Source organism: Lemur catta, chromosome 5 (assembly GCF_020740605.2).
Source record: "Lemur catta isolate mLemCat1 chromosome 5, mLemCat1.pri, whole genome shotgun sequence".
Taxonomy (NCBI): domain Eukaryota; kingdom Metazoa; phylum Chordata; class Mammalia; order Primates; family Lemuridae; genus Lemur; species Lemur catta.
Genome location: NC_059132.1, coordinates 79,723,929 through 79,751,122, shown reverse-complemented (window position 1 = coordinate 79,751,122; position 27,194 = coordinate 79,723,929). Strand labels below are relative to the sequence as shown.

Sequence of the window (27,194 nt, the reverse complement as noted above, 5' to 3'; positions counted from 1 at the left end):
TCGCGGGGGACGGGGGCGGGCGCGGCGCTTAAAGGGGCCCGAGGGGCGCGGCCGAGGTGGGCGGCTGCCGGGCCGCAGGTCCGCCGGCAGCGCGGGGCTCCCAGGGAGGCTTCGCTCTTCCGAGACAGCGAGGAGGCAGCTGGGCCGATCTTTGTTCTTTTGAGACAAAGACCCTGAACTTGGGTCCTCGCTTTGTTCAGGTACCGGGGCTCGTTTATAGAAGGCGTGTGCCGAGGGAGAGGGTTTAGCACGTGAGGCGGCTGTTTCAAAGGGCTGTGATTCGAATCCCACAGCACCCAAGGCATGGGCACGTTTCTTCCAAACCCGGGTTAGATTTCTCTGGGCTTTTTAAAATTTGAATTCAAACTGATTATTCAAATTATTTGTTCTGTTTGGCGTCTTGGGCCACCGTACCATGGTTGTAGCAAAAGTTTCATATGAAATGTTAAGCCCTTAAAAAAAAATGAAACTCAGTTCATAGATTTAGAAACTTCAGCTATTTTACAACAAGGGAGATTGCTTTCCTAACACATGCTTATCAGGGCACATAATAATCTGTTATCAACGACAGATACTGTTTGGTTTGGGGAAGGGAAGAATTATTGTGCTTGCGTTCACTTTCCTGCTCAGTCCCACCCCCCAATCCCCTGAGAATTTAATCCTGTGTGGTGCATCAAGCAGCCTGTGGTAATGAAAGACGTTACGAGACTCAAAGCAGCTTCTTAATCTATGTTTTATAGCGCTGGGCTCCACAGTTTTTCTGATCTTGGGTAAGACAGTTAAAGTTAGTGAGATCCCAACCCTGCCTATCCCACGTTCTCCTTCATGAGCAGCAAACAGTGACTCACCTGCGTTCTGTCAGACTTCAGAAGACTCTTTAATTCAAAAATGCAAATGTATTTCCATGAATATAAGTAATCAAAAATATCTATTCTGGGCCTATTTAATTTGTTTTGTCATTTTTTTTTTGATTGTGTAGGTTTCTGGCCTTGGTTGGAAACTAGCTGTGAATGATCATGTGCTGAAATTTCACAAAGGTATGGGAAAGGTGGTAGAAACTGAAACTCAAGTCATTTTATCCTTTCAGATTTTGACTGTTAAAATGGTGGATTAGGTAGGTGTTCGTGTTGGTGAACAATCATCCTTTTGCACAATTGAGTGTAGACAGAACCCTGATTTGCAACTTTGCTGTTTCTCATTGGGCTGCCAGCATCAGTCCCTTATTTAGTAGATATTCGCTTCTTCTGTTCTGACTTTATTAAGATACAGTCCTAGTCATACTATGGCCAGCAAGCAACACACTACCTTTTCTTACCCCATCCTTGGTCAGAAAATGTTCTTTATTCTCCAAACAAAAATCTGCCTACTCTCCATGAACCTAGCAGCTCTTGTAACTACATATTGAAGAGTAATTTGAAGACAGGGTGTTCCTTGTTTCTGATTTCCAAGGACTGTTTCAGTTCCAGTCCAGTCCAAGTATGCAAGATCATCGAAAACAAGCAACTAAAAAAAAAATCATAGCCTGCCCCAACCATCATCTTCAATTTGGCCTTGCCTGGGCAACTATAAAGGAAGAGTGTGCATTTAAAGCTATTAAGGACAAGCTGGTGGGACTGCAAACTAGTGCAATCTCTGTGGAAAGCAATATGGAGATACCTTAAACAGATACAAGCAGACCTACCATTTGATCCAGCAATCCCATTATTGGGCATCTACCCAAAAGAACAAAAGACATTCTATAAAAAAGACATCTGTGCTCGAATGTTTATAGCAGCACAATTCACAATTACAAAGATGTGGAAACAACCCAAGTGCCCATCAATACATAAGAGGATTAATAAAATGTGGTATATGTATACCATGGAGTACTACTCAGCTATAAGAAACAATGGTGATATAGCACCTCTTGTATTTTCCTGGATAGAGCTGGAACCCATTTTACTAAGTGAAGTATCTCAAGAATGGAAAAACAAGCACCACATGTACTCACCGTCAAATTAGTTTCACTGGTCATCACCTAAGAGCACATTTAGGAATAACATTAATCAGGTGTAGGGCAGATGGGGGAGGGGAGGGGGAGAGGATGGGTGTATACCTACATAATGAGTGCGATGCCCACCATCTAGGGGATGGACATGCCTGAAGCTCTGATTTGGGGGGTGGGCAAGGGCAATATATGTAACCTAAACTTTTGTACCCCCATAATATGCTGAAATAAAAAAAATATATAAAAAAACAATTAAGGACAAGATTTGATATGAAGGAGAAAAAAGGAACTGTAATGGCTCCCCTCTTTCCTCTTTGGCCCTTTGCTTAGCTTCCTCTCAGCATCACATTCTTCCTCATCCTGGTTCTGGCCACACCCCCTGCTTTAGGTTTTGTTTTGTTTCGTTTTGTTTTTCTTTAGAGACAGGGTCTTGCCCTGTTGCCCAAGCTAGAGTGCAGTGGCACAATCACAGCTCACTGCATCCTTGTACTCCCAGGCTCAAGCAATCCTGCCTCAGCCTCCCAAGTAGCTGGGACTACAGGTGTGCACCTCCATACCCAGCTAATGGATTTTTAAAGTGTATGAAAATCGTAGCCAACAAAGGTCTCAGAGATGATTCTAGACAGCTGTCCCAGTCTTATTTTTCTTTTTGGCTATTCAAGTTCTCTACAAAAACCTAATCTTTTGCTTGTTATCCATTGGTCACTGCCTGATCCTGGAGGCTTGTCATAGTCCCAGTCTCTAACACTGGTGCTAGAGTCATCTCCCAATTCCATACATCTTCTTTATTCACCTCATCCCACTCACTCTGTTTTAGAAAATATACCAGCTGGCTGTTCCTGTATGCATCTGGCAAGAGGAACAGGAAATAAGACAACATCCTGCATGCTTGGAGATGACAGAATAACACTAAGATGGGAAGGGGACAGCTATAAAGGACTGACTTACTTAGCCTGGTCCATTCTGAGTCCTGCTAACAGTTCTCAATTAGTGTATGTTCTATAAGTTGTTTTAGTAGTTTTGCTTCTAGGCTGTCATAGATGCTGTTTGTAGCCTACCTAGTATCTGTTAGCCCTTCCTCCTAACAGGTTGCAAGAGGAGAAGGAGCTGGAGGAGGAGTACTTCTAGAAAATGTTTCCCCAGTTTTAACAGAGAGATATATGCAGTTTCTTTTTCTTCCTTTGGGTGATGTATGTCTAGATTTAATGCCACAGCTATCTTGCTACAACCCTGAGGATGAAATTAGAACTGGAGATGGCAGAGCAGAGAGGTGGAAGCAAGCTGGATCCTTGATGACTGAGCCACCATCCCTCTATTCTAAGCTGACACTCCACATTAGGTGAGATAATATTTCTATTGTCTGAAGGCAGAATCAGTCTGTTTAAGAGGTTCGTGTTTTCTGGCCTTCTCTATTGCTTGTTGTGTGAGACAAACTTTGATCTATTTAACTCAAGTATGCTGGAGGAAACATTCATCACCAATGGTCCTGTTCTTTTTTCCCCCATGTGTTTAAGTCATTTTGCAAATCATTTACAAAAGCAAGAATAAAGAAATAGTGAAAAATAATTTTTTAATAAATTTTACTTTAAACATAGCAAGCCCAATTTTTTATTCTGTATTTTCCTGCATTTGAAGCAACATTTACCTTAAATGGGCAATGTTCTTTGACTACAACTACTTGTCAATCAACATAGATGAATCAAGAACACAATCATCTTGTAAATATTGGTACCAGGTTTCAAATACATCTCTAATGGTTCTAGCTTATCATTACTTTTGCTTCTTCTTGCACTTGAGTAAACAAAAAGCAATGCTTTTGAAAACTCTGATGGCTTATCATTTTAAAGAGAGGATAGCCATATTCTTTGCTTCTTAGCTGTGAAACATTTTCATTTTTAGATTTATAAACTCCTATTAGAATTAGCAATTCAATGAATTTTTTCATCTCTACCTCATACATTTCTGTGCATTCATCTTTGTATGTACATATTTGCCTTTATCATTTGTTGATTTACAAACTAAATGAAGTATATTTGATATGCAGCATCATAAAATATGACAAAATATATTACATCTGTTTAGGATAGCTCAGGTTCTTGTTGCAATATATTGAATAGGGAAGTCATTCCTGTTAAATGACTGACAGGATGAAAATACCATATTTCCTTTTTATTCTTAAATATATATTGTTGAAATCATTGATTCTTGAGTTTGAAAAAATTTATCTAGGATATCATCATGTGATAAATTTCACCAGCATCATTAAAGTCCAGAGTTCTTTTGTCTGTCTTTTTGCATTCATCTTATTTTTCCAATATTCGGAAATGTTTTCCTTTATCAGTTTTCTTCTCTTTGTCATTATGGAAAGAAAATGAAAAATTCTGAATTTTTGTCAGTGGTTAATAAAAGCTTTCAGACCACAACAACGAACACTACAAAGACAGTGTCTCCAGATTTTTTTTCTACCCTCTTGAAAGATGATGCAGTATTTTGGACATTACAATGAGATAACAGAAGGATGATCTAATAGTGATGATTTGTTTCACTATGGAATCAACCTAGCTGATTCTAAATTCTTCATCTTATTATTTTTGTCTTTTCTAGTATAGTTGGGAATAATTATTGAGTAATGTTGAAATAATTCCTAGGATAATGATATAGCAAAATGTTTGAAGCCAGAGGAAATCAAGACCGCTAAGATCCTTTATAAGTTATGAAAGGTTCCTATGGATCCTATATGGTAATTGCAAGATAGAATGAATTTTATAGTATTTTTTTAAAAGGGAAATTTACTCCTTTTTGGAAAAAATAAGAGCCTAAGAAAGAAAAGTTGTGAAATAGCTATCCTTATAAACAGTTAGAACCTCTTAGAGAAAACCTCAAAATATAAAATTAAATCCAACGAACCCTGGAGGTATAAGGATTAATTCACTGTAAATTGATTCTTCTGGTATTTGCAACAGAATTCAATTCACCTGATAATCTTACAATGCCAATCAATGACCTCCATGGTGCTGAAATCAAGGGATGTTTTCCTGTCTTCTCTGCAATCCATGCAATTGACCACTTGCTCCTTTTTGAAACATTCATCCTTTGATACTGCAGATATCTTCTGGTTTTAACCAACCTTATTTGTTATGCCTTCAGTCTCCTCTGGAAGTTCTTCCTCTTCCCATCCTTTAAAATATGACATTCCTCAAGGCTTCTCTTCTCCTTTCACCAGTACTCTTCCCATCTGTACTCTCCCTCTCTCTAGATAAACTTTAAATGCCATCCATATGTTGATGACACCTAATCTTTTACCTCTGATCCTGACCTCTTTTCCAGAATTTTATAGACAGCTATCTACTTGATATGTCCACTTGGATATCTTACAGGCATCCCACACTGAACTCTTGATCTTTGCTTATTCCAGATCCTGCTTTTCTTGCCCATCTTCCCTATCTCAATAAGTAACATCTCTTTCTTACACATGTTTAAACAGAAACTTAGGAAGCACTCTTAACCCTTTTTTTTCTCTCATCATCTGAAATATTTCTCATATCCATTTCTCTCCCTACCCATTGCCACCGCCCTACTCCAAGCCAGTATTATCTCCTGGACTTCTGCAATAGCCATAATTGGTTACTTTCTTGTCTTATCTCTAATTTACATACAGTTGCCAAAGGGATTATTTAAAAACATAAATTGTTTTCTTTCATGTCACTCCCTTGGTTTAAAACTTTAGTGGCTTCTCATTGCACTTAGTAAGTCCCAAAATTCTTAGCATCACCAATAAAGTCCTATATGATTAAGTCCCTGCCTCCCTCTCCACATTCATCTTATATCACCCTCCCACACACTCAATATCTTCAGGCCACACTGGTATGCTTTCATTTCTTCCACCAAGCCGCCTCTGCCAGGAATGCCCCACCCCCATCCCACGTCTGTCGGGTTAAATCCTATTTATCTTTCAGTTTTCAATTTAATGTCACTTATTCACACATTCACTGGCCAGTTCCCTTCAATCTCCATTCTTATTAATAGTTAAAGACCCCACCTCACCCTGTGCTTCTTTTATAGTATTCTTTTCTATTCCTTTAAAGCACTTACCAAAATTTGTAATTTTGTAATCTGAACTTTTAACTAGACCCTCAAGAAATTTGGAAGCAGAAGGACTATAGATAATACTTGGAGAAACATCACCCAGATCCCTGAAATTGTATATAAAGTTTTGTAGAAATGTGCAGTTTTTCAGAGTCCAGAATTTTCAGATTCTCTTTGATGCCTCAAACCCCAAAAAGTATAGGTTCCTATCTGCTTCTCATCGAAGAATAATTGAGATTCTGTTAATTATTTAAGGTCAAAATCAGAGCTAATTATTGTTGTAGTAAGTTAAACACTTTGTAAAACTCATTAAATGATATACACTAAAAGGCACTGGCCAAATTTTCAGTCCATTGCTTAGTGGATTGCATGGTGAATGTATTGAATATAAATCTAGTGACTTGAAAAAGTTAGTATGAATCTATTGGCATCTACCATGATGTTGACCAACCCTGTAGCTTATTTTTATTCAGCTGAAAAAAAAGTGTTCATATGTGGTCATTCAATTGTATCTCAAATGGTATAACTGTACCACATAAACGTTGCCACAGTCCAACTAGAAAAGTTTAATGCAGGTATTTTAACAATATTGTACCTTTCTTTAGTCAACATTTTAGTGATTTTATGGTACAAGCCAGCCTTTTGCAAACTTTTTCAACCCTTTAAAAATTGTTTTTGTGTTTATAAAACATTATAGGAGTTTGTGAGATGTGATTTGGATAGATAGTGATATGTGATTTTATTTTTGGTAAGAAATCATCAAAATAGATGGTATTAAATGTTGATTCATATATTTTTTAAAAAAACCATATACATTAAGAAGTTAGAGAAATTAACTTTTTTCATTTTAGTGAAAATAGAAAGTTTTAGACATTTTAAAAGATGGTATATCACATGGATCAGCACAAACCAGTAGCTAATAAATTAATTATAGAATGAACAATAACATATAGCATGGCCACTATTAGTATTTAAGCTGATTATGCATAGTAGTAGTATTATTCCCATTTTACAGAAGAGAAAAGTGGGGCACAAAGTAGCTGTACACTGCTAAGCAGTGATTTGGACCTACCAGTCTGACACCAGAATCTGTTCCCTTAACTGCTGTGCTGTACTCTCACAAGACCAATTATCACAGAACAATCACATAAACAATTATATCAGTATATATGGTATTTTCTCATAGATTTTTTAAGATACATTAAAAACTATATATCACTACCAAAAAAATATTTTTCCCACAGAACAACTATCAGCCAACACCTTGTGGCACCCTCATGTTTCAGAGAACACATTTTCTGAAATGATGGCCTAAGCAATAGTTTGAAATTTCCATTTGTGTCATTTGTTTTTGGCTATAGTTCCTTCTCTTGGCTGCTTCTGAATTTACTTGCCTTCCTGAACTGCTTCTCTTGCAAGACTTATTAAGACAACACCTTCATGCAACACTCTGGCTATCCAAAGTGCTTTCTTAACAAGCCTGCACTTCCCCTTCCTCCTACCCACCACTAAATGCTTAGTCTTTGATCTATATTTCTTAAAATTTCCTAATCAAAGTGTAAGTGGGATCTAACTGTCACTAATGTACATTTCATTTTTTTTAAAAAAAACTTGTTAAGCCACCTTATATCACTGTAAAAAAAAAGTATCCACTGTGATCTAAATATCATAATTTGATACCTTTTTAATAGCTAGAAATTTTCATCATTCTTTGATATCCTTGAGCTAATATTTCTATTCCACCTCTCCCACATGATTTTATCTTGATGTAAAACATTTTTTACACTTGAAAGTCTTTGAGTACTGTTATATTCTGTAATAAAATATGTATATAAATTTATTTCCTGGGTTAATAAAAGCTGTAAATATTCAAGTGTTATACCATTTTAATTATTAGTAGCAAAAAAAATTGTAATTCTTAAACATAAAAAATTGCATTGTAAATGCATTTCTCAATCTTATGAAGATTTCACTGCAAGAATGAGACAGGTTCAACATATATACATAGAGAGAGAGTTTGTTTTTATAGTTGTAAATGCTAAGAAACCTTATTTATTTAAATAAGTAGATGAGAATGGAAGGAGTTTTGTAACAGCATATAAATTTTTGTTCCAAAATATATTTTAAAAATCACCACGTCCTATCATCAGAAATTAGACTGGTGGCCAGGAGCAGTGGCTCATGCCTATAATCCTAGCACTTTGTGAGGCCCATGTGGGAGAATCACTTGAGGCCAGGAGTTCAAGACCAGACTGGGCAACATAGTGAGACCCTGCCTCTACAAAAAAAAGATAAATTAGCCTGGCATGGTGGTTCGTGCCTATAGACCCAGCTACTTAGGAAGCTGAGGCAGAAGGATCACCTGAGCACAGGAGTTTGAGGTTGCAGTGAGCTATGATGACACCACTGTATTCTAGCCTGGACAAGAGAGTGAGACCTTGTCTCAAAAAAAAAAAAAAAAATTAAACCAGTATCCAGCATGTAAAAAACTCTATTAAAAGTTAATGTTAACTTCTACTTGTTTTTAATAGACTTTCTATTCTCTTGCATTTGTTTTATCCTTTCCAATCAGGTATCACACTGCTTTAATCATTATAGATTTAGAGGGTATTTTGATATGTTAGGCCAAGTCTTTCACTTATTCTTTCTTTGTTTTTTGTGGTTTTTTAAAAATAAAATTTATTTTTAATTGATAATAATTATATATATTTATGGTGTATAGTGTGATGTTTTGATATATGTATACATTGTGGAATCACTATATCAAGCTTAATCATCAATAGTGAGAACATTTAAAATCTATTCTTTTCGTAATTTTGAAATATATAAGGGCTATCTGGAAAGTATCCGGCCATTGTTAACATAACAAGAACAATTCCATGGCTGGATATTTTCTGGACAGCCCTTGTACAATACAACATTATTAACTGTGGTCACTGTGCTGTGCAGTACATCTTTTTTTTTTTTTTTTTTGAGACAGAGTCTGGCACTGTTGCCCAGGCTCGAGTGAGTGCCGTGGCGTCAGCCTAGCTCACAGCAACCTCAAACTCCTGGGCTTAAGCAATCCTACTGCCTCAGCCTCCCGAGTAGCTGGGACTACAGGCATACACCACCATGCCCGGCTAATTTTTTCTACATAGATTTTTAGCTGTCCAAATAATTTCTTTCTATTTTTAGTAGAGATGGGGTCTCGCTCTTGCTCAGGCTGGTCTCGAACTCCTGAGCTTGAGCGATCCACCCGCCTCGGCCTCCCAGAGTGCTAGGATTACAGGCGTGAGCCACCACGCCCGGCCTGTGCAGTACATCTTGAAAATTTATTCCTCCTAAGTAAAACTTTATACTCTTTGGTCAGCATCTCATTCCCCACCCCACCGCAACCCCTGGTAACCACATCTACTCTGCTTCTATGACGTTTTCCTTTTTATAAATTCTATATATAAGTGAGAACATGTAGTATTTGTCTCTCTGTGCCTGGCTTATTTCACTTAGCATAATGTCTTCCAGGTTTATCCATGTTGTAAATGACAGAATTTCCTTTTTTTAAGGCTGAGTAGTATTCCATTGTGTGTATGTGCCACATTTTCCACATCCATTCATCTGCTGATGGACACTTGGGTTGATTCCATATCTTGGCTATTGTGAACAGTGCTGCAATAAACATGGGACTGCAGATATCTCTTTGATGTACTGACTTCACGTTTTTTGTATATGTACCCAAAAGTGGTATTGCTGGCTATTCTCCTTCAAAAAAATTTGGGGGGCTCATATATACCTTTCCCAGTAGTTTTTATGATCAACTTGTCAAGTTTAAAATTCTTGAGTTAGGATATTAATTGAAGTACATTGAATTTTAGATTAATTTTAACATATTTGTTATCATTCCAATACTGAATCTTTTCATCCAGGAACCCAGTCTCTCCATTTTTGTAAGCCTTGTTTCATGTCCCACAATAAAGTTTTATACTTTTAATGGATTTCACATATTCTTGAATTTAAGATCACACATATTTTGGTTACTTTAAATGTGTTCTTTATTTCTCCTGCCTCTCTTACTTGCTTCCTTCTTTCTTTTTCTTTTGCTCTTGTCATCTCAAATAGATTGTAAAGTCCTGCAGGACTGAGAATGGATTGCCCTTATAACCTCCTAAGTGCCTAGGATAAAGCTATGCTAGACTGGTTGCTAAGGAAAGAAATACTTGTTGAATAAATAAATGAATGAAAGGCTTGATTCATAAACAGAAATGTAACAGGAAGAATCTGGGGGGTATGCCAGGAAAAGCCTCAAAAGAATTATAATCCCTCAATAATGGATGATAAATTCTGGCTTGATTATGCTATATGGAAGATCTAAAGAGAAAAAATGACTTGGACATTAGGCATATTCTTCCAAGTGTAGATTCACTCAGAGAAGATAAATAACTGCTGCTGATTTCCTCAGAAAAATGCCAACGTTTTTCTACCTGTGAAGCTCCCTGAAACACTAGTTCCATTGAACAAAAAGATAATTACAATTTTCTCTCAAAAAGGATGTCTGCCCCCAAATGGCATAGATTTAATTGGCTTTTTATTTTATTTTATTTTTTTTTTTTTTTTGAGACAGAGTCTCACTTTGTTGCCCGGGCTAGAGTGAGTGCCGTGGCATCAGCCTAGCTCACAGCAACCTCAAACTCCTGGGCTTAAGCGATCCTACTGCCTCAGCCTCCCGAGTAGCTGGGACTACAGGCATGAGCCACCATGCCCGGCTAATTTTTTTTTGTATATATATTTTTAGTTGGCCAGATAATTTCTTTCTATTTTTAGTAGAGACGGGGTCTCACTCTTGCTCAGGCTGGTCTCGAACTCCTGACCTCGAGCGATCCACCCGCCTCGGCCTCCCAGAGCTAGGATTACAGGCGTGAGCCACCGCGCCCGGCCTTAATTGGCTTTTTAAATAAGAAATGTATTAAACACAAAGACTAACTAGTATTAGGGATAGTGGAGGAATTTTTGAGTGGGGCTGTTCCATACACTGTGTTGCCTAGAAAAAGATTACTGTCATTTCAGAGTGCACCCATCCTTCTATCTCTACATAGCAGAGAGCCTCTGCTCTGTGTGTTTGCACATGTGTCTGTGAGAAGGGGGATGGGCCGGGCGCGGTGGCTCACGCCTGTAATCCTAGCACTCTGGGAGGCCGAGGCGGGTGGATCTTTTGAGCTCAGGAGTTCGAGACCAGCCTGAGCAAGAGCGAGACCTCGTCTCTACTAAAAATAGAAAGAAATTATGTGAACAGCTAAAAATATATAGAAAAAATTAGCCAGGCATGGTGGCGCATGCCTGTAGTCCCAGCTACTCGGGAGGCTGAGGCAGGAGGATCGCTTGAGCCCAGGAGTTTGAGGTTGCTGTGAGCTAGGCTGACGCCACGGCACTCTAGCCTGGGCAACAGAGTGAGACTCTGTCTCAAAAAAAAAAAAAAAAAAAAAAAAAAGGCGGGGGGGTGGGGTGGCAGATGGAGGGTACAGTTTTGAGGCATCAGAGAGTTTACACCAGCAGAGGACAGACCTTCTCTTTCTGAAGTCAGAGACCGAAAGTGGAAGACGACTACTTGGGCAGAAATCCATTTGGACAGGAATCTCCTCTGACTCCCACCACAACTTAGTGAACGGAGCCTGGAGGGTGGGGGAGTATAGGGCAAGGACTGATCTTGTGCTGCGTGTCCTGCAGGCTTCACTCTTACATGGTTCCAAAGTGAGGCTGAGAAGAAAGCACTAGAAAACATCAGAAGCTCTAACCCAGAAGCCTGAGGAGATCTCAGTGCCCTTTAAAGATGACAGCTGTTTACTCACCCTGTGTGGGAATTCAGACTGCACTTGTCCCACTTCTGCATGCAGTGACAGGAACAAAGAGGTGGCCTCAGAGTTCCTGGAAAGACCTCATTCCTTCCTACCCCACAACACTCACGGCATTGACAACAATATCCACCTGAAACCATCAGGATTAGTCACATTATCCCTTTATCCCTGGTTACATGAATGCTACCAAGAAGCCATGGACTCCCAGGACACTCTCCCTTACTCCAGTCCCCTCATGGCTATGTAATCTCACTCTCTTTCCTTCTCCCACCTCTCCCCTACTCCCAAAACGTTTGCACTGTGCTCACCGTAATGCCTAGTTTCTCAACAGCACAGTCCCTATACCCTCTCCAGATGCTCTGTGAAGGTTTCCTTCACTGCCTTGCTGGACCTGAAATCTGAATCCCCCCTGGGAGATGACCACCTCCCCTGCAGTCCTCTCTAGTAGTGGCTGTTTCCTCTGTCACATCCCAAATGACATTGGTCCTGGCAATGGGCTGAGGGTTCCCCTTCCTCTTTATTTCCACTTTCAAACCACTCCTCCCTAAAAACCCCAGCTTTGGATCTCATGTCATCAGTTTATACCACCTGCTGTCCCTCATTGCTTATAAAAGGCAGTGTGTGCTCAGCCTTTGGGGTCTTTCTCTGTTCGTGAAGACTGACTTCTTCCACTCTCTCTGGAATGTATTTTCAATTTGTGTAGCTTCCTTCTTTACTTTCATTCTTCTATGTGATAGACTGTTTGTATAAAATTGTTCTGTGTCTGTGATCACTCCATCATTGGTTCGACTCAGTACCAGTACTCGTTCTTGATGCTGGGAATTGGGGGACTAGGGAAACGTCCACACAGACAAACCTAACAATGATGGATTATTATTATTTTTTTTGATGTGCTGTTGAATTCAGTTTGCTAGTATTTTGTTGATGATTTGTGCATTAATATTAATAATGGATTTTGGCCTGTAGTTTTCTTTTTTTGTTGTGTACTTTCATGGCTTTGGTACCAAGGTCACACTGGCTTTGGAGAATGAGTTGGGGAGGATTCCCTCCTTCTTGATGTTATGGAATAATTTCTGCAGTATGGGTACCAGCTCTTCTTTGTAGGTCAGGTAAAATTTGGCTGTGGATCCATCTGATCTGGGGCTTTTTTTGTTGTTGTTGGAAGATTTTTTATTACTGCTTCAATCTCATTGCTTGTTACTGGTCTCTTCAGAAGTTCTATTTCTTCCTGATTGATGCTGGGGAGTTTCTATGTTTCCAGGATTTTCTCCATTTCCTCTACATTTTTGAGTTTATATGTATAGAGATTTTCATAGTATTCACAGATGATACTTTATATTTCTGTGGTATCAGTTGTAATATCTCCTTTTTCATTTCTGATTGATCTTATTTGGGTCCTCTCTCTTCTATTCCTGGTTAATCTACGAAGAGGTCTATTAATTTTGTTCATCTTTTGAAAGAACCAACATTTTCTTCATTGATCTTTTATATTTTTTTTCCATTTTGATTAGTTCTACTCTGATATTAGTTATTTATTTTCTTCTGCTGGCTTTGGGTTTGGTTTTCTCTTCCTTTTCTAGTTCCTTGACACATGTCATTAGAGTGTTAGTTTCTGATCTTTTTTTTTTTTTTTTTGAGACAGAGTCTCACTTTGTTGCCCGGGCTAGAGTGAGTGCCGTGGCATCAGCCTAGCTCACAGCAACCTCAAACTCCTGGGCTTAAGTGATCCTACTGGCTCAGCTTCCCAAGTAGCTGGGACTACAGGCATGTACCACCATGCCCGGCTAATTTTTTCTATATATATTTTTCGTTGGCCAGATCATTTCTTTCTATTTTTAGTAGAGACGGGGTTCTCGCTGTTGCTCAGGCTAGTCTCGAACTCCTGACCTTGAGCGATCCACCCGCCTCGGCCTCCCAGAGTGCTAGGATTACAGGTGTGAGCCACCATGCCTGGCCTCTGTCTTTTTGTTGTACGCATTTAATGGTATGAATTTTCCGCTCAGGACTGCTTTTGCTGAGTCCCATAGATTTTGGTAGCTTGCATCCCCTTTGTCGTTCGGTTCCAGAAATCTTTGATCTCCATTTTAATTTAATTATTGACCTAATAATCATTCAGCAGCAGGTTGTTAATTGCCATGACTTTATGTAGAATTGAGTATTATATAGATTTGAGTGTTTCTCATGGAGTTTATTTCTATTTTTATTACACTGTGGTCTGAGAAGATACATGGTATGATTTCTAATATTTTGAATTTGTTGAGACCTGTTTTGTGGCCTAACATGTGATCAGTCTTGGAGAATGTTCCACGTGCTGATGAGAAGAATATATATTCAGTATTTTGGGTAAAATGTTCCGTAAATGTCTGTTAGGCCCATTTGTTCTAGAGCCCCATTTAAGTCCAGAGTTTCTTTCTTTATTTTCTGCTTGGAGGATCTGTCCAATTCTGTCAGAAGGGTATTGAAGTCTTCGGCAATTATGAAGCTACTGTTCATCTCTTTGCTTAGATTAGTAGGGTTTGCTTTATGAATCTGGGCACTCCTGTGTTAGGTGCATAAATATGCACAATTGTTGTGTCTTCTTGTTAAATTGCTACCTTTACCGTTATATAATGACTATCTTTGTCTTTCTTTACTATTGTTTACTTAAAATCAATTTAATCTAATATAAGAATGGCTATCCCTGCTTTCTTTTGGTTTCCATTTGCATGAAATATTTGTTTCCATCCCTTCACCTTGAGTCTGTGTAAGTCCTTGTGGTTAGATGTCTTTCCTGGAGACAGCAGATACTTGGGTTGTATTTTTTCATCCATTTAGCCAAACTGGGCCTCTTTTATTTTTTTAATTTTTATTTTGCATGTCATCCTTGCTCAGGGGCCATGCTAATCTTCTCTGTATCATTCCAATTTTAGTATATGTGCTGCCGAAGCGAGCACCAAACTAGGTCTCTTGAGTGAGGCATTCAGACCATTCACATTGATTGATAGATCTGATATGTGGGATGCTGTCCTGTTCATTCTGTTGGAAACCTCATTCCTTTGTATTACCTCATGTGCTATTGTTTTATATGAGCTCTGAGCTTTAGCTTTTGGGTGGTTTTACACTGGTGGGTATCTATTGTGCTGATCCATGTATAATGCCATCTAAGTATTTCCTACAGGGCAGTTCTGGTCCTGACAAATTCCCTCAGTGTTTGGTTGTCTGGAAAAGTCTTTATTTTTCCTTCACATATGAAACTTAGTTTTGCAGGATACCAAGTTTCAGGTTGAAAGTTGTTATGTTTAAGAAGACTGAAGATGGGGCCCCAGTCCCTCTGGCTTGTAAGGTCTCAGTTGAGAAATCTGTGGTGAGCTTGATGGGTTTTCCTTTGTAAGTAACTTGATGTTTTTGCCTCACAGCTCAGGACTTCCTCCTTTGTGTTGACTTTGGCCAGTCTGATGACTATATGTCTTGGTGATTGCCTCTTTGCAGTGAATATCCCAGGTGTTCTTTGAGCTTCTTACACCTGGATGTCTAAATCTCTAGCAAGACCAGGGAAATTTTCCTCAATTATTCCCTCAAATAGGTTTTCCAACCCTTATGCATTTTCTTCTTCACCCTCAGGGATGCCTATGATTCTTATATTTGGCAGTTTTATATAATCTCATATTTCTTGAGGCTTTATTAATTCCTCTTAATTCTCCGTTCTTTATTTTTGACTGAATTAATTTGAAAGAGTTGTCATCAAGCTCTGAGACTCTTTCTTCTGCCTGGCCTATTCTATTCTTAAAACTTTCCACTGTGTTTTGTATTTCCTTAAAGACTTTTCATTTCCAGAATTTCTATTTGTTTTTTTTAATATATTGATCTCTTTAGTGAATTTTTTATTCATTTTCTGAATTGTTTTTCTGGTTTCTTTGAGTTGGTTTTCCATTTTCTCTTGGATTTTATTGAACTTCCTTACAATCCATATTTGGAATTCTTTATCTGTCATTTCAATATTTTCATTTTGGTTGGTATCCATTGCTAGAGAGCTGATATTTCCTTTTGGGGTATCATTTCACTCTGATTTTTCATACTCCAGAGTTCTTTTGCTGATTTCTTCTCATCTGGGGTGGCTGTCAATTCTTATTTTTAGATCTGTAGGTGGGTAGTATTCTCAGTTGCTAGTTGTTTGTAGGCTGTAGCAGTGGTGATCTATGTGTCTGGGCAGATTCTCTAGGTCTCACTGATGAAGGTGGAGGTCTTTGAGATCCTTTCTGTTTTCCCAGCCCTGTGGTCTTCTTAACATGTGAATTATATTGGCACACCTAATTTCATCTCTGAGACAGTAGGTGGTGCTCATCTGTAAGAATCAACCACACCTTGTATGATTGAGTCAGTAAATGCTGTAAAGGGCTGTGCAAATTGACCTCCCTGTCAGTAGGTGGCACTTGCTAGAAGGAACAAGCTGCTGTGTTGTGTTTGGGATCTGTGACCAGCTCTAGCCTCTCAGGAGAAGCACTCAAATGCCCCAGGTGGTGGTGGTTCTGGTCCTGGAACTTCCAGGTGAGTTCTTATTCTCCTCCATAGGATAGGCGGGTGGGGGAGTGAGGCTGGGTAGCACTGGGTAGGATGAGCTTACCCTCAGGCTCCACAAAAGTTGGCAAGGTAGTTGTTTCAGCAGGAGTCAAAAGTCCGTTTCCAGTCTTCTGGGGAATGCCACCAGGGAGAGGCTAAGGTGGCTCCACCCAGCCAGAAAGTCTGCTTGTGGAGGGTGGGGGCCATCTGAGATCTGTAATCTGGCTGTCCAGACAGGTTTTGCTCTTCTCCCCTCTCCCCTGCTCCGTGGTCTCCCTCTGGCATTTGCCGGCAGCCAGGAGCTCAAACTAGCTGAGCTCCCCCATGATCACACTGCAGGCTGGGGGCTTCCCTGTCCAGGATCCCATCCTGGGCTGAGAGCGTGGCCTTCCTGTGGAGAAGGGGTGTTCCAGGAGTGTGCTATGGCTGGGACCCATGCTGCATTCTCTTTTCAGTTGTGTCTACATGGGCCCCCTTGCCTCCTGAAGTTAGGTTCACAAATCTCCCCTCCATGCTCCAGAGCAACATGATGGAGTCCTGGGAGTGTGGGATCTGGCCTGTGGGCCTGTCCCTAGGTCCCCAAAGATCAGTCCCTACCTGTACCAGAGAGAAGTGTGCTGCCTGAGCTGCCTGTGGGGTGCTCAAGCAGGTTTGATATCCCTCCACTTTGGGGTGTTCCCTGCTCTGATGGAGCAGCTGGGCGAGTATTAATAGCACTGGGGAGGGCTGGTGAGCAGGGAGCTCACGATCCAATTACCCTAGTCCTTTGCAGGTCTTTAAGAGGAAAGGTTTGAGACCCATTCTCTGTGGAGGCCCTAACAGAGGGGCAGTGGCTGCTCCTGAGAGCCCCAGCTCAACCATATCTCTGGGCAGCCATAGGCAGGGGAGGGGATAGAAAGGAAAAGAGTCTAGATGGAGGAAAGCTAGCACTCTGGTCATCTCTGTCCCTCTCTTCAGAAGGCAGCCCACCTGGAATGTCTAGGCTCTGAGATCATGCAGATCCCGGGGACCTGCCAGCCCCATGTGGCTCCCGCATTCTGCGCCAGAGTTGGAAAATGTTTGTGTGGGAATGAGCAAGATGAACACTGAGGGGCTGAAGCCCTTTGGGGAGGACAAAGGTGCATGGTGGGTAGAGAAGCAATATGGCACCTGCCATCCTGGCATGGTCTGTGGTGATGGGAAGCACCCCAGGGGGCTGGCAGGCTGGTGCTTTGACCTCAAGAAGCTCCCAGTTCACTGGCAGCAGCAGCTTTGGGGCTCATGAGTGTAGAAAGGCTCTCCAGGAGCTTGGGAGCCTGCTGCCTGCCAGAAATGTGAGGGGGGGAGAAACAAACTGCTCCACCTACCCTTTTCACTGGACTCCAAGCATCCTAGTGGTTGACCGGTGCCAATATCTTACTCCCTCTTGTTCTGCTCAGCAACTTCTTCCCATGGAATCTCTTGTGGATTCTGGTTAGGTTAGGTTCTGGTAAGTTTTCCCTCGGAATTACACCCGATCTGTTATGGTTTATTTATTTGTTTTTCTTTTTCATCTAAAATTTTCCTTCTTTCTCAGACAATCTGGCAGCTTGTGTCTCTGGTCAGCCATCTTCCCTGATCCCCTGGGATTCTTTCGTAGATAATGACTTTTAAAAATGTCATTCAAAACACCAATATCTTATCTAACAAATCTAAATATACAGCTAGGTTTTACATTTCCTAGATTGTTTCAAAAACTTTTTATAGTAGATTTGCTCAACTGAACACATTGTATTTGGCTGGTGTATCTTTTAAGTCTTTTTTCATTCCTAACAGTTTCCTTCCTCCCTTTTTTCATACCATTTATTAATATATGTTTTTTAAAAAAGCGGGTCATTTTTCCTGTAGAAGTTCCCATGTTCTGGAATCAGCTGCTTTCATCCTCGTGGTTTTGTTTAACATGTTCCTCTTTTTACTATATTTCCTGTAATTTGGTTGTTATATTTAGACACTGGATTCCCTTCTCTACTGAATACATTCCTCACCATGTTGGGGCTCAGAACCTGATACCCCAAAGTATGGCACTTTGGTGTGGTGAGTATTTTTAACTAAAGGAGATTGGGAGGCCTCAGAAGCAAAGTCTCTCTGACCTTCCCTTACCCTCCTGTCTCTCGCCCCTTTTTCTCTCCCAAATAAAATCATAGGAACCAGAATTCTCTTTCCAAAGGTGGCTCATAGAATCTAGAACTCTTCTCCCTCAAAGTAAGCCGTGAAACCTAAAAAGATGACTCTCTCTCTTTCCCCTTGAAGACTCTCATTCCAGAGGGATCCTGTCCGGTCCGCAGAAGCAAGGAATGCTGCACAGAGAGACCAAGAAGAATCTGAACAGACAGGTCTCGCTGGGTTTCCCCCCTGAGTCTATTACTATTAGATCCTATACTTTTTTGTCTTAATCACATTTCTACACAGCTGTCCATTCTTCGTCAAACCTAAGCATAAACATCGCTCTCTCTGGGTCTTTAGGTCTTCATTTCTGAAGGCTCCCGTGTCATGTAGAACTTTGACTAAATGGATCTGTTGTGCTTTTCTCCTGTTAACCTGTGTCTTTTGTTACTGGAGCATCAGCTGTGACCCTTACGATGGAGAGGAAAGATATCACACCTTTCTGCACCTGTAACAACTACTGCTGCTCTAAACCCTGTCATGTTTGTTAGTAACCCCCTTTGCTAAATCTAATGGTCTATACACAGCCCTCTTCTTCCTCCATTCAAGGAGATCCTCCTTGGTGGATTTCCTGATCTGGCTTATAGGACACCACACTTTTGTTGTTTCACTTTTACCTCATTTCTTGCTCCTTCTCAGTCTCTTTGCTGGCTCCTCTTTACCATTACTACATCTAAACATTGGAGTACCTTAGAATTAGTTCTTACTCTCTCTTCCTCTCTATCTGCATTCTCTCCATTGGTGGCCTCATCTAGTTCTCAGGCTTTAATTACCATTTATACATAATGACTTCCTAATTTATAGCTTTAGACTGGATCTCTCCCAAGAAATCCGAATTAATATAGCCAAACTTAAAAAAAAAATTTTTTTTTTAGAGACAGGGGTCTTGCTGTGTTGTCCAGGCTGGAGTGCAGTGGCACAATCATAGCCCACTGTAGCCTCAAGCTCCAGGACTCAGACGATCCTCCTGCCTCAGTCTCCACAGTAGCTGGGACTACAGGTGCATGCCACCACACCCAGCTCCAAAGTGTTTATTTGATACATCCATTTGAATGTCAAGGACGCATCTCAAATTGATCATGTCCACCATTTAACATCTGGCCCTCCTTCCAGGTCTTCTCCTCTCATAGTTTTCATTTCAGTTAATGGTAACTCTGTCTTTCTGGTTTTTCAGGCCAAAAATCTTAGAATCATTCTAGACTCTTTCTTTCTCTCTGTCCATATCCCATCTGTCAGCAAATCTAGGTGATTCTACCTTCAAAATATACCCACAGTCTGGTCATTTATTACCACTTCTACTGCTATCATCTTGATTGATCCCACTGTCATCTCTTGTCTCATACCATAGCCCCCTAACTGTTCTCTGCCCCACTCCTTTGTTATCACAGCTGTAGAGTGGTCTTTTTAAAATGTAGGTCATATCAGGTTACTCCTCTGCTCAAAATGCTCCAGTGACTTCCCATCTCATAAGAGTAAAAGCCAGAGTGCCTAAAATGACTTATTAGACTCTACCTGTCTTGTCACACCAATACTACTCTGACATGTCTCCCGGCATTCTCCCTCCAAACTTATTCCACTCCAGCCACACTGGCCTTCTTTTCTGTAACACATTCCTTACACTCTTCTCAACTCAAGCATTAGTATTTGGTGTCCCGACTTGGCTGTTCTTCCCTGGATATCAGCATGGCTCACTTCCTCACATCCTTCAGGTTTTGTCCATTCCTGACCACCCTCTTTAAAACTGTATTTCCCTAGAAGTAGAATTGAGGGGTCAAAGGGAATTTGTGTTTATATTTTGATAAATATTGCCAAATTGTTTTCACTAATAATGTAGAAGAAGCATGTAAGCTTCCCCCCATAGCCTGGCCAATTGAGGCTATTAGCTTATAAATTTTTGACAATCACAGTGTAGTTTTAATTTGCATTTCTTATGAGGGAGTTTGAGAGCCATTGGTATTTTCATTTCTGAAAACTATGAGCTGACATCCCTGGGTCTCTTAGAGTGTTGGTGTTGGACTTGTTTATTTGTAGAAACTCTTTGTGCATTAGGGAAATGAGCTCTTGGTCTGTGATATGTGTTGGAATAAAATTTCCCCAGTTTGTCATTTGTCTTTGACTTTATTCATAGTGGGTTTTTCTATGTAGCATTTTTAAAAATTGGAAGTCTAATTTATTAATATTTTATTTTATGGGTTCTGAATATTGTGCCATACTTTGAAAGGCCTCTCCCACCTGAGATATATTTTGTAAATCAAGATTGTTTACATTTATATCTTTTTATCTATCTGCAATTCATTTTGGTACGAAGTGTGAGGTATACTTCTGACTTCATTTTTTCCCAGATGGCTACCCATTTGTCCCAACACCATTTATCAGATGTTCCATGTTTTCTCCATTGATGTGAAATGCCATCTATGAGATTCTTAGGCAGAATTTAATAGGTGTGAGCTGAATTTGAGGTAACAGTGTTTTCTCTTTGTGAAACCTGTCCATGCAGAGCCCTCAAGCATGCCACCGAGAGCTGCAAACAAGTCAAACCTGTAAAGTGCTAAAAGCCCACACCCAGTAAATGCATGTATAATGTCTCCAAATTGTAGCTTGGGATGTTGTGAGCACATGATTCTTACATAGTTAGCTCCTCCACCCCACGCACATTCTCTCCAATAATGTCAAAGGGTGGCAGGGAATAATCATGTGATTTTTGGTTGTTTGTTTTGCAGACTGACTCCATCTACATTTGATGAAGACCAGACGTTAATATTTGTAAATCACTTTGAACTATGGATAAGAAAAGTGCTATTATAATCCTTTATGATATCTTTTGGATTTTAAGCATGTTATTGTGACTTCAGTATTGTAGACTTAATGAAGTTTTATTTAAATGAGTATAAATTATCCATCTGTGCTTAACCAACTGTGAAACCAAGCCACTGGGTGTGGATTCTGAGGGCTGAAGCTTTGGGAAATGTGATAAAATTTTCAGAACTGGTGATATCATATGAGATCATTAGAGGTGGTTCACCTGGCATCTATCTACTAGGGTGCTTTTTTTTTTTTTTTTTGGAGACAGAGTCTCACTTTGTTGCCCAGGCTAGAGTGCTGTGGTGTCAGCCTAGTTCACAGCAACCTCAAACTCCTGGGCTCAAGAGATCCTTCTGCTTCAGCCTCCTGAGTAGCTAGGACTACAGGCATGTGCCACCATGCTCAGCTAATTTTTTTTTTTCCTATATATTTTTAGTAGAGACGGAGTCTCGCTCTTGCTCAGGCTGGTCTTGAACTCCTGACCTCCAGCGATCCTTCCGCCTTGGCCTCCCAGAGTGCTAGGATTACAGGTGTGAGCCACCATGCCCGGCCTACTAGGACGCTTTTTAAACTAGGATACACATCTATTGTTCAGTGATAATTATGTGATGACACTAAGAGCCTGCAAAATCCTGCTGAACTCTTTGAAATAGGTTCTTAATCATCATAAATAATTTTGAGAAATATACTTTAACTTTTAAGACACTTTGACATATTTCTTAATGGAAATACTTAGTGGTTAGGGTTTTGTTCAAGATGCAGACAGGAAGAGTGTAATCTTGATTCTTCCATTTTTTTCTCTGAATGACTTTGAGCAAGTTAACCTCTATAAGCCTTAATTTTTTCATATGTAAAATGGTGATAATAATAGTACTTACTGTTAAGGAGATTAGTAAAATAATCCATTTAAAGCATAGGTGCTAAGGGATTTGCCCCCTATCTGATTAGCAAAGATCAAAAAGTTTAAAAATATATTTGTCGATGAGAGTCTGGAGACAGGTACTCTCATATATTGCTTAGGGAATGTAAATTAGTATGACCATCACATAAAACAGTTTGGTAATGCCTATCAAAATTTAAAATGCACGTATTTTATGACCAGCAATTCTTCTTGCTAGAATGTATCAAACAGATATACTTGTAAGTACATGAATTGATATTTGCATGTGGATATTTATTACAGTACCGATTCAGTAGGAAAAGAGTGGAAATAACCGAAATCTCTGTCTAATAGGGGCTGTTTTACTGGACTCATACAATCCAATACAGGTGGAGTATCCTTAACCAAAATGCTTGGAACCAGAAGTATTTTAGATTCTGGATTTTTTTGGATTTTGGAATATTTACATATACATAATTAGATATCTTAGGGCTGGGACCCAAGTCTAAACACAAAATTCATTTATGTTTCATATATACCATATACATGTGGCCTGAAGGTAATTTTATACAATATTTTAAATAATTTTGTGCATGAAACAAAGTTTTCACTGCATTTTGACTACAACCCATCACATGAGGTCAGGTGTGTTATTTTCCACTTGTGACCTTACGTCAGTGCTAAAAAGTTTACGGTTTTGGAGAATTTCAGATTTTTGGATTAGGGATGTCCAATGCTATGGTTTGGATGTTTGACCCTTCAAACCTCATGTTGACTTTTTTTTGAGACAGAGTCTCGTTCTGTTGACCAGGCTAGAGTGCCGTGGCATCAGCCTAGCTCACAGCAACCTCAAACTCCTGGGTTCAAGCAGTCCTACTGCCTCAGCCTCCCAAGTAGCTGGGACTACAGGCGTGTGCCACCACACTCGGCTAATTTTTTCTATTTTTAGTAGAGACAGAGTCTTGCTCTTGCTCAGGCTGGCCTCATGTTAAAATTTGATTCCCAGTATTGGAGGTAGGGCCTAATGGAGATGTTTGGGTCATGGAGGTAGATCCTTCATGAGTAAATTAATCCCTTCTCTGGGGAAAGATGAGGTGAGTGGGTTCTCACTCTCTTAGTTCTCCTGAGAGCTGGCTGTCTCCTCTCTGTCTCTTGCTTCCTCTTGCCATGTGATCTCTGCACACACTGGCTCCTCTTCACCTTATGCTGTGAGTGGAAGCAGCCTGTGGCCCTCACCAGATGCAGATGCCTAATGTTGAATTTTTCCAGACATCAGAATCATGAGCCAAATAAACCTTTATTCTTTATAAATTATCTAGCCTCAAATATTCTTTTAGCAATACTAAGTGGACTAAGACACTCAACCTATACCATGCCATAAGAAAGAATGAGGAAATATTTATGTTATAGTATGGGGTATTGCCAAGATATAGTATTGATTGGAAGAAACGAAGTTTAGAACAGTGTAAAAACAAGGTGGGAAGTAGATAATACGTATACACATTTGATTGTATAATCACAGAAATGCTCAAGAAAAACACCCAAGAAAATGTTAGCATTGAATTCCACCAAAGCTAGAATTTAGGTGACTGGATGGCCAGGAAACTTTTCAGTTTATGTTCCCTTTCATATTCTGATTGTACCTTGTGAATGAGTAACTTTTTAAAAATAAAGTGTATAGAACACTCATAAAGTAAGCGTGCAATAAATGTTAGCCGTTATTTAGAATTTTAACTTAATGATTATCTTTCACTAAAATAAAGATATCCAGAGATTTTTTAAAAAAAATTAGCTATCTAAAAATTTAAATACCAACTTCTTCCCTATCTCTCCCACGAAAAATAGGTCCCTGCTCACCCACGGCCCAGGATCTGGAAGCTGCAGCCCACGAGCTTGGGTGCTCGTTTGGACTTTCGCAGTCTGAGAGGGCCGCCGAGGCATCAGCCTGGAACGCGGCTGAGTGTTGGTATTCCCATCCCGTGTATGCAAGGTACTGGCAACACTGGGATAAAGCAGCGGCTTGGTTGCAGAGCCACCAGAATGCCCACTGGAAGGCCATGGACTCCTGCTTCAATTTTCCATGGTACCTCCCTCCTGCAGCTCTTCCCCAAAGCTCTTACGATAACGAGGCTGGATGTCCTCAGTCCTTCTGTGACCATCACGTGGCCTGGCAGGACTGTCACTGCGGTTCTTCATATTTCAGAAGGTCTGGGCAGCATCCACACGACAGCGGTGGGATCCAGGCATCCACGAGAGAAGACCAAGCTGTGTCTGAGGAGATGGAGGTAGAGACCGAGTCAGATGGGGAGGTAGAATGCGACCTGAGCAACCCGGAAATCACCGAGGAGCTGCGCCAGTACTTTGCGGAGACCGAGAGGCACAGAGAAGAGCGGCGGCGGCGGCGGCAGCGGGACGCGGAGCGCCTGGACGACTGGGAGCGCTTGCACGGGGACAGCGCCGCCAAGACCCGGGCCCTGGAGGCTGCGGTGCCGCTGAGCTTTGACAAGCACTGCGACAGAAAGCAGCCCAAGCACTGGCCGCTCATCCCCCTGAAGTTCGGAGCCCTGGGACCCCTGCGAGTGCTGTCTGCACTGGGTCCGAACAGGGTTCCCAGCCTCACCCCCCTCCTTTTAGGTACACTCACTTCATCTCTCCTCGTGTTCACCCAAGTCCCAGTGGGCCCACCACGAGGTGGATGTCATATACCAGGCACTAGGAAGTCAGCAGGACGTGTACTGTTGCCAACATGAGAAATTTTCTCCTGACATGAAATGATAATTTTGTGTATATTACAGTTTTTTTGATGTTGTCAATAACAATGTTCATTAAAGTTCTTGCCTAGAACAAATAAGTAAAAATAAAAATTTAAATACCCCAAATTTTATATACGTAATTTGTCTTAATAGAAATTAAAAGGCATTGCTTTTGGCCCATGAAGTTCTACATATCTCTTCCTTTATCATTTATATTTCTAATAAGGTTATTAAAATATTCAATAATTTTTAAAAGTCTACTTACGCAAAGCACATGACTAGAAGGAAAAGTGTTCTTATATAAATGAAAATTTCTCATGATTTAGTCTGTGCAGTTGGAGATTTGGTAGATAATAGGTGTCATTAACCTCTCAAACATTGCTAGATTTTGAAGAAATGAAAATACTGAACATTTTTTAGATAGATTTATTCATAGTTGGGTTTTGTTTATAGTTCTGAGTTTTGAGCAAATTTAGATGAATTGAGAATAAATAGAGAATTCTTTTTCTTTTTTTTTTTTTTTTTTTAAGAAATTGGTCTTGCTCTGTTGCCCAGACTGCAGTGCAGTGGCTAGCCACAGGCATGGTCATAGCTCACTGCAGCCTGGAACTCCTGGGCTCAAGCAATCCTCCTGCCTCAGCCTGTAGACTAGCTGGGACTATGGGTGCGTACCACCATTCCTCTTTTCTTTTTCCTTTTGACTTACATGTATTCAGACTATCAAGCTGTGCTAGATTTTTTCTCGATAAACAATGTACCGCTTCTAGGTTTCTCACTTTTATCAGATATTCCACCATAAATATTTTATTTCATTCTCACTCATACTTTGGTAATAACAGCCTCACTTCTTTCTCTGGTTTTTAATTTCCTAGATATAAGCAGCTTTTAGGCCATGCTACAGATAGGACATTAGCATGTGTCTGGCAAGACCCTAAACTTTTAGCTTAGTAAAGTATTCAGAATTTAAGAAGACTTAGATCAAATAGCACCTCCCCTATGAAATTGTTAAGAGACCTCCAAAGTTGGATCTACCAATTTTTCTCCCATGATATCTTGACTCTACCTTCATTTTATCACACATGTTATAATGTTCTGTCTCTTTCAATAAACAGTGAATCCCTCAAAAGCAGCAACGCTGTTTTTTATCCTTGTAACATGTTCGGGGCCTGGCTTGTATTAGCTACTCAGTAATGTCTACTGAATAAAGACTAATTTTTTTCCCAGTACACCCTAACGAACTTCAAATTGTCACCACTAGTAATCCATAGTTATCTAGGATGATTGATATTGGCATTAGGATACAGAGGGCACTTACATGTGAAAGTGTCTGGCACAGAACAGGTATTCAGCAATGTTAGTTTATGTATCTTTAATTACCACAAATAGAAAAAGTGGTTCCCATGGTGACCCCTCAACCACAAGGGAGGTCCCAATCCAGTCACTATACACAAGATGCAGACCATAACCAAGTCCCTTTTGCACCCTTCCTTTTGTTCTTCCCTTGCTGTGACAGTGGGGCCAATCGTCATCTGTGGCATACGTATCATGCTCTGTAAACCTGCATCTTGCTATTGCCATATAATCCCATCTTTCTCACCTCAATAAACCTCATTTTTGTGCTTGCCTAAAAAAAAAAAAATCCCACAAATAATTCTGCCAAAGAAACTGAATCTTATCATGTAATAATTGGGATAAAACTCTATTATCATAGGGTTTTTTATTGTTCACATCATTTTCAATAAGTTTTGAGGACATTACAATAGTAAAATTTTGGGGACTGTTAATACTAGAAATTTAAAACACTAATAATCACAAATTATTTCATCAGAGAGGCAATACCATCAATTATTAACATCTCAGCAAGCTCAACAATGACCTCCAAGACTATACTTTCAGGGATCACACCCCCCACCCCACACACACACTCAAACACCCACACACACTCCCACAGACCTACACACACTCAAACACACCCAGACACACCCACACAGAGTCACACACCTACACACACTCACACACCCCACTCAAACACACCAATCCATCAGTTGGTACCGTTGGTTTTGCCTCCATGTGCCTTCCCCATGCATCTATTTTATCCGTCTTTACTGTCACCACTTTAGTACAAGTTGAGGTTGTCTCTC

General features: G+C 40.2%; 1 protein-coding gene and 1 non-coding gene across 2 annotated transcripts; one reads left to right on the top strand and one right to left on the bottom strand.

Annotated features, from left to right (window-relative positions):
• Positions 1-32: 32 nt before the first annotated feature.
• On the top strand, positions 33-25,613 carry LOC123638814 (gem-associated protein 8-like; the record flags this gene model as incomplete). Its single annotated transcript, XM_045552631.1, has 3 exons — positions 33-200; positions 980-1,037; positions 24,146-25,613. Coding segments are annotated over 3 exons (1,131 nt in total), but the record flags the coding sequence as incomplete, so codon positions are not given.
• On the bottom strand, positions 14,730-14,834 carry LOC123638981. The gene has a single exon (XR_006735551.1). It is a non-coding gene; the product is annotated as a U6 spliceosomal RNA (small nuclear RNA).
• Positions 25,614-27,194: the final 1,581 nt, after the last annotated feature.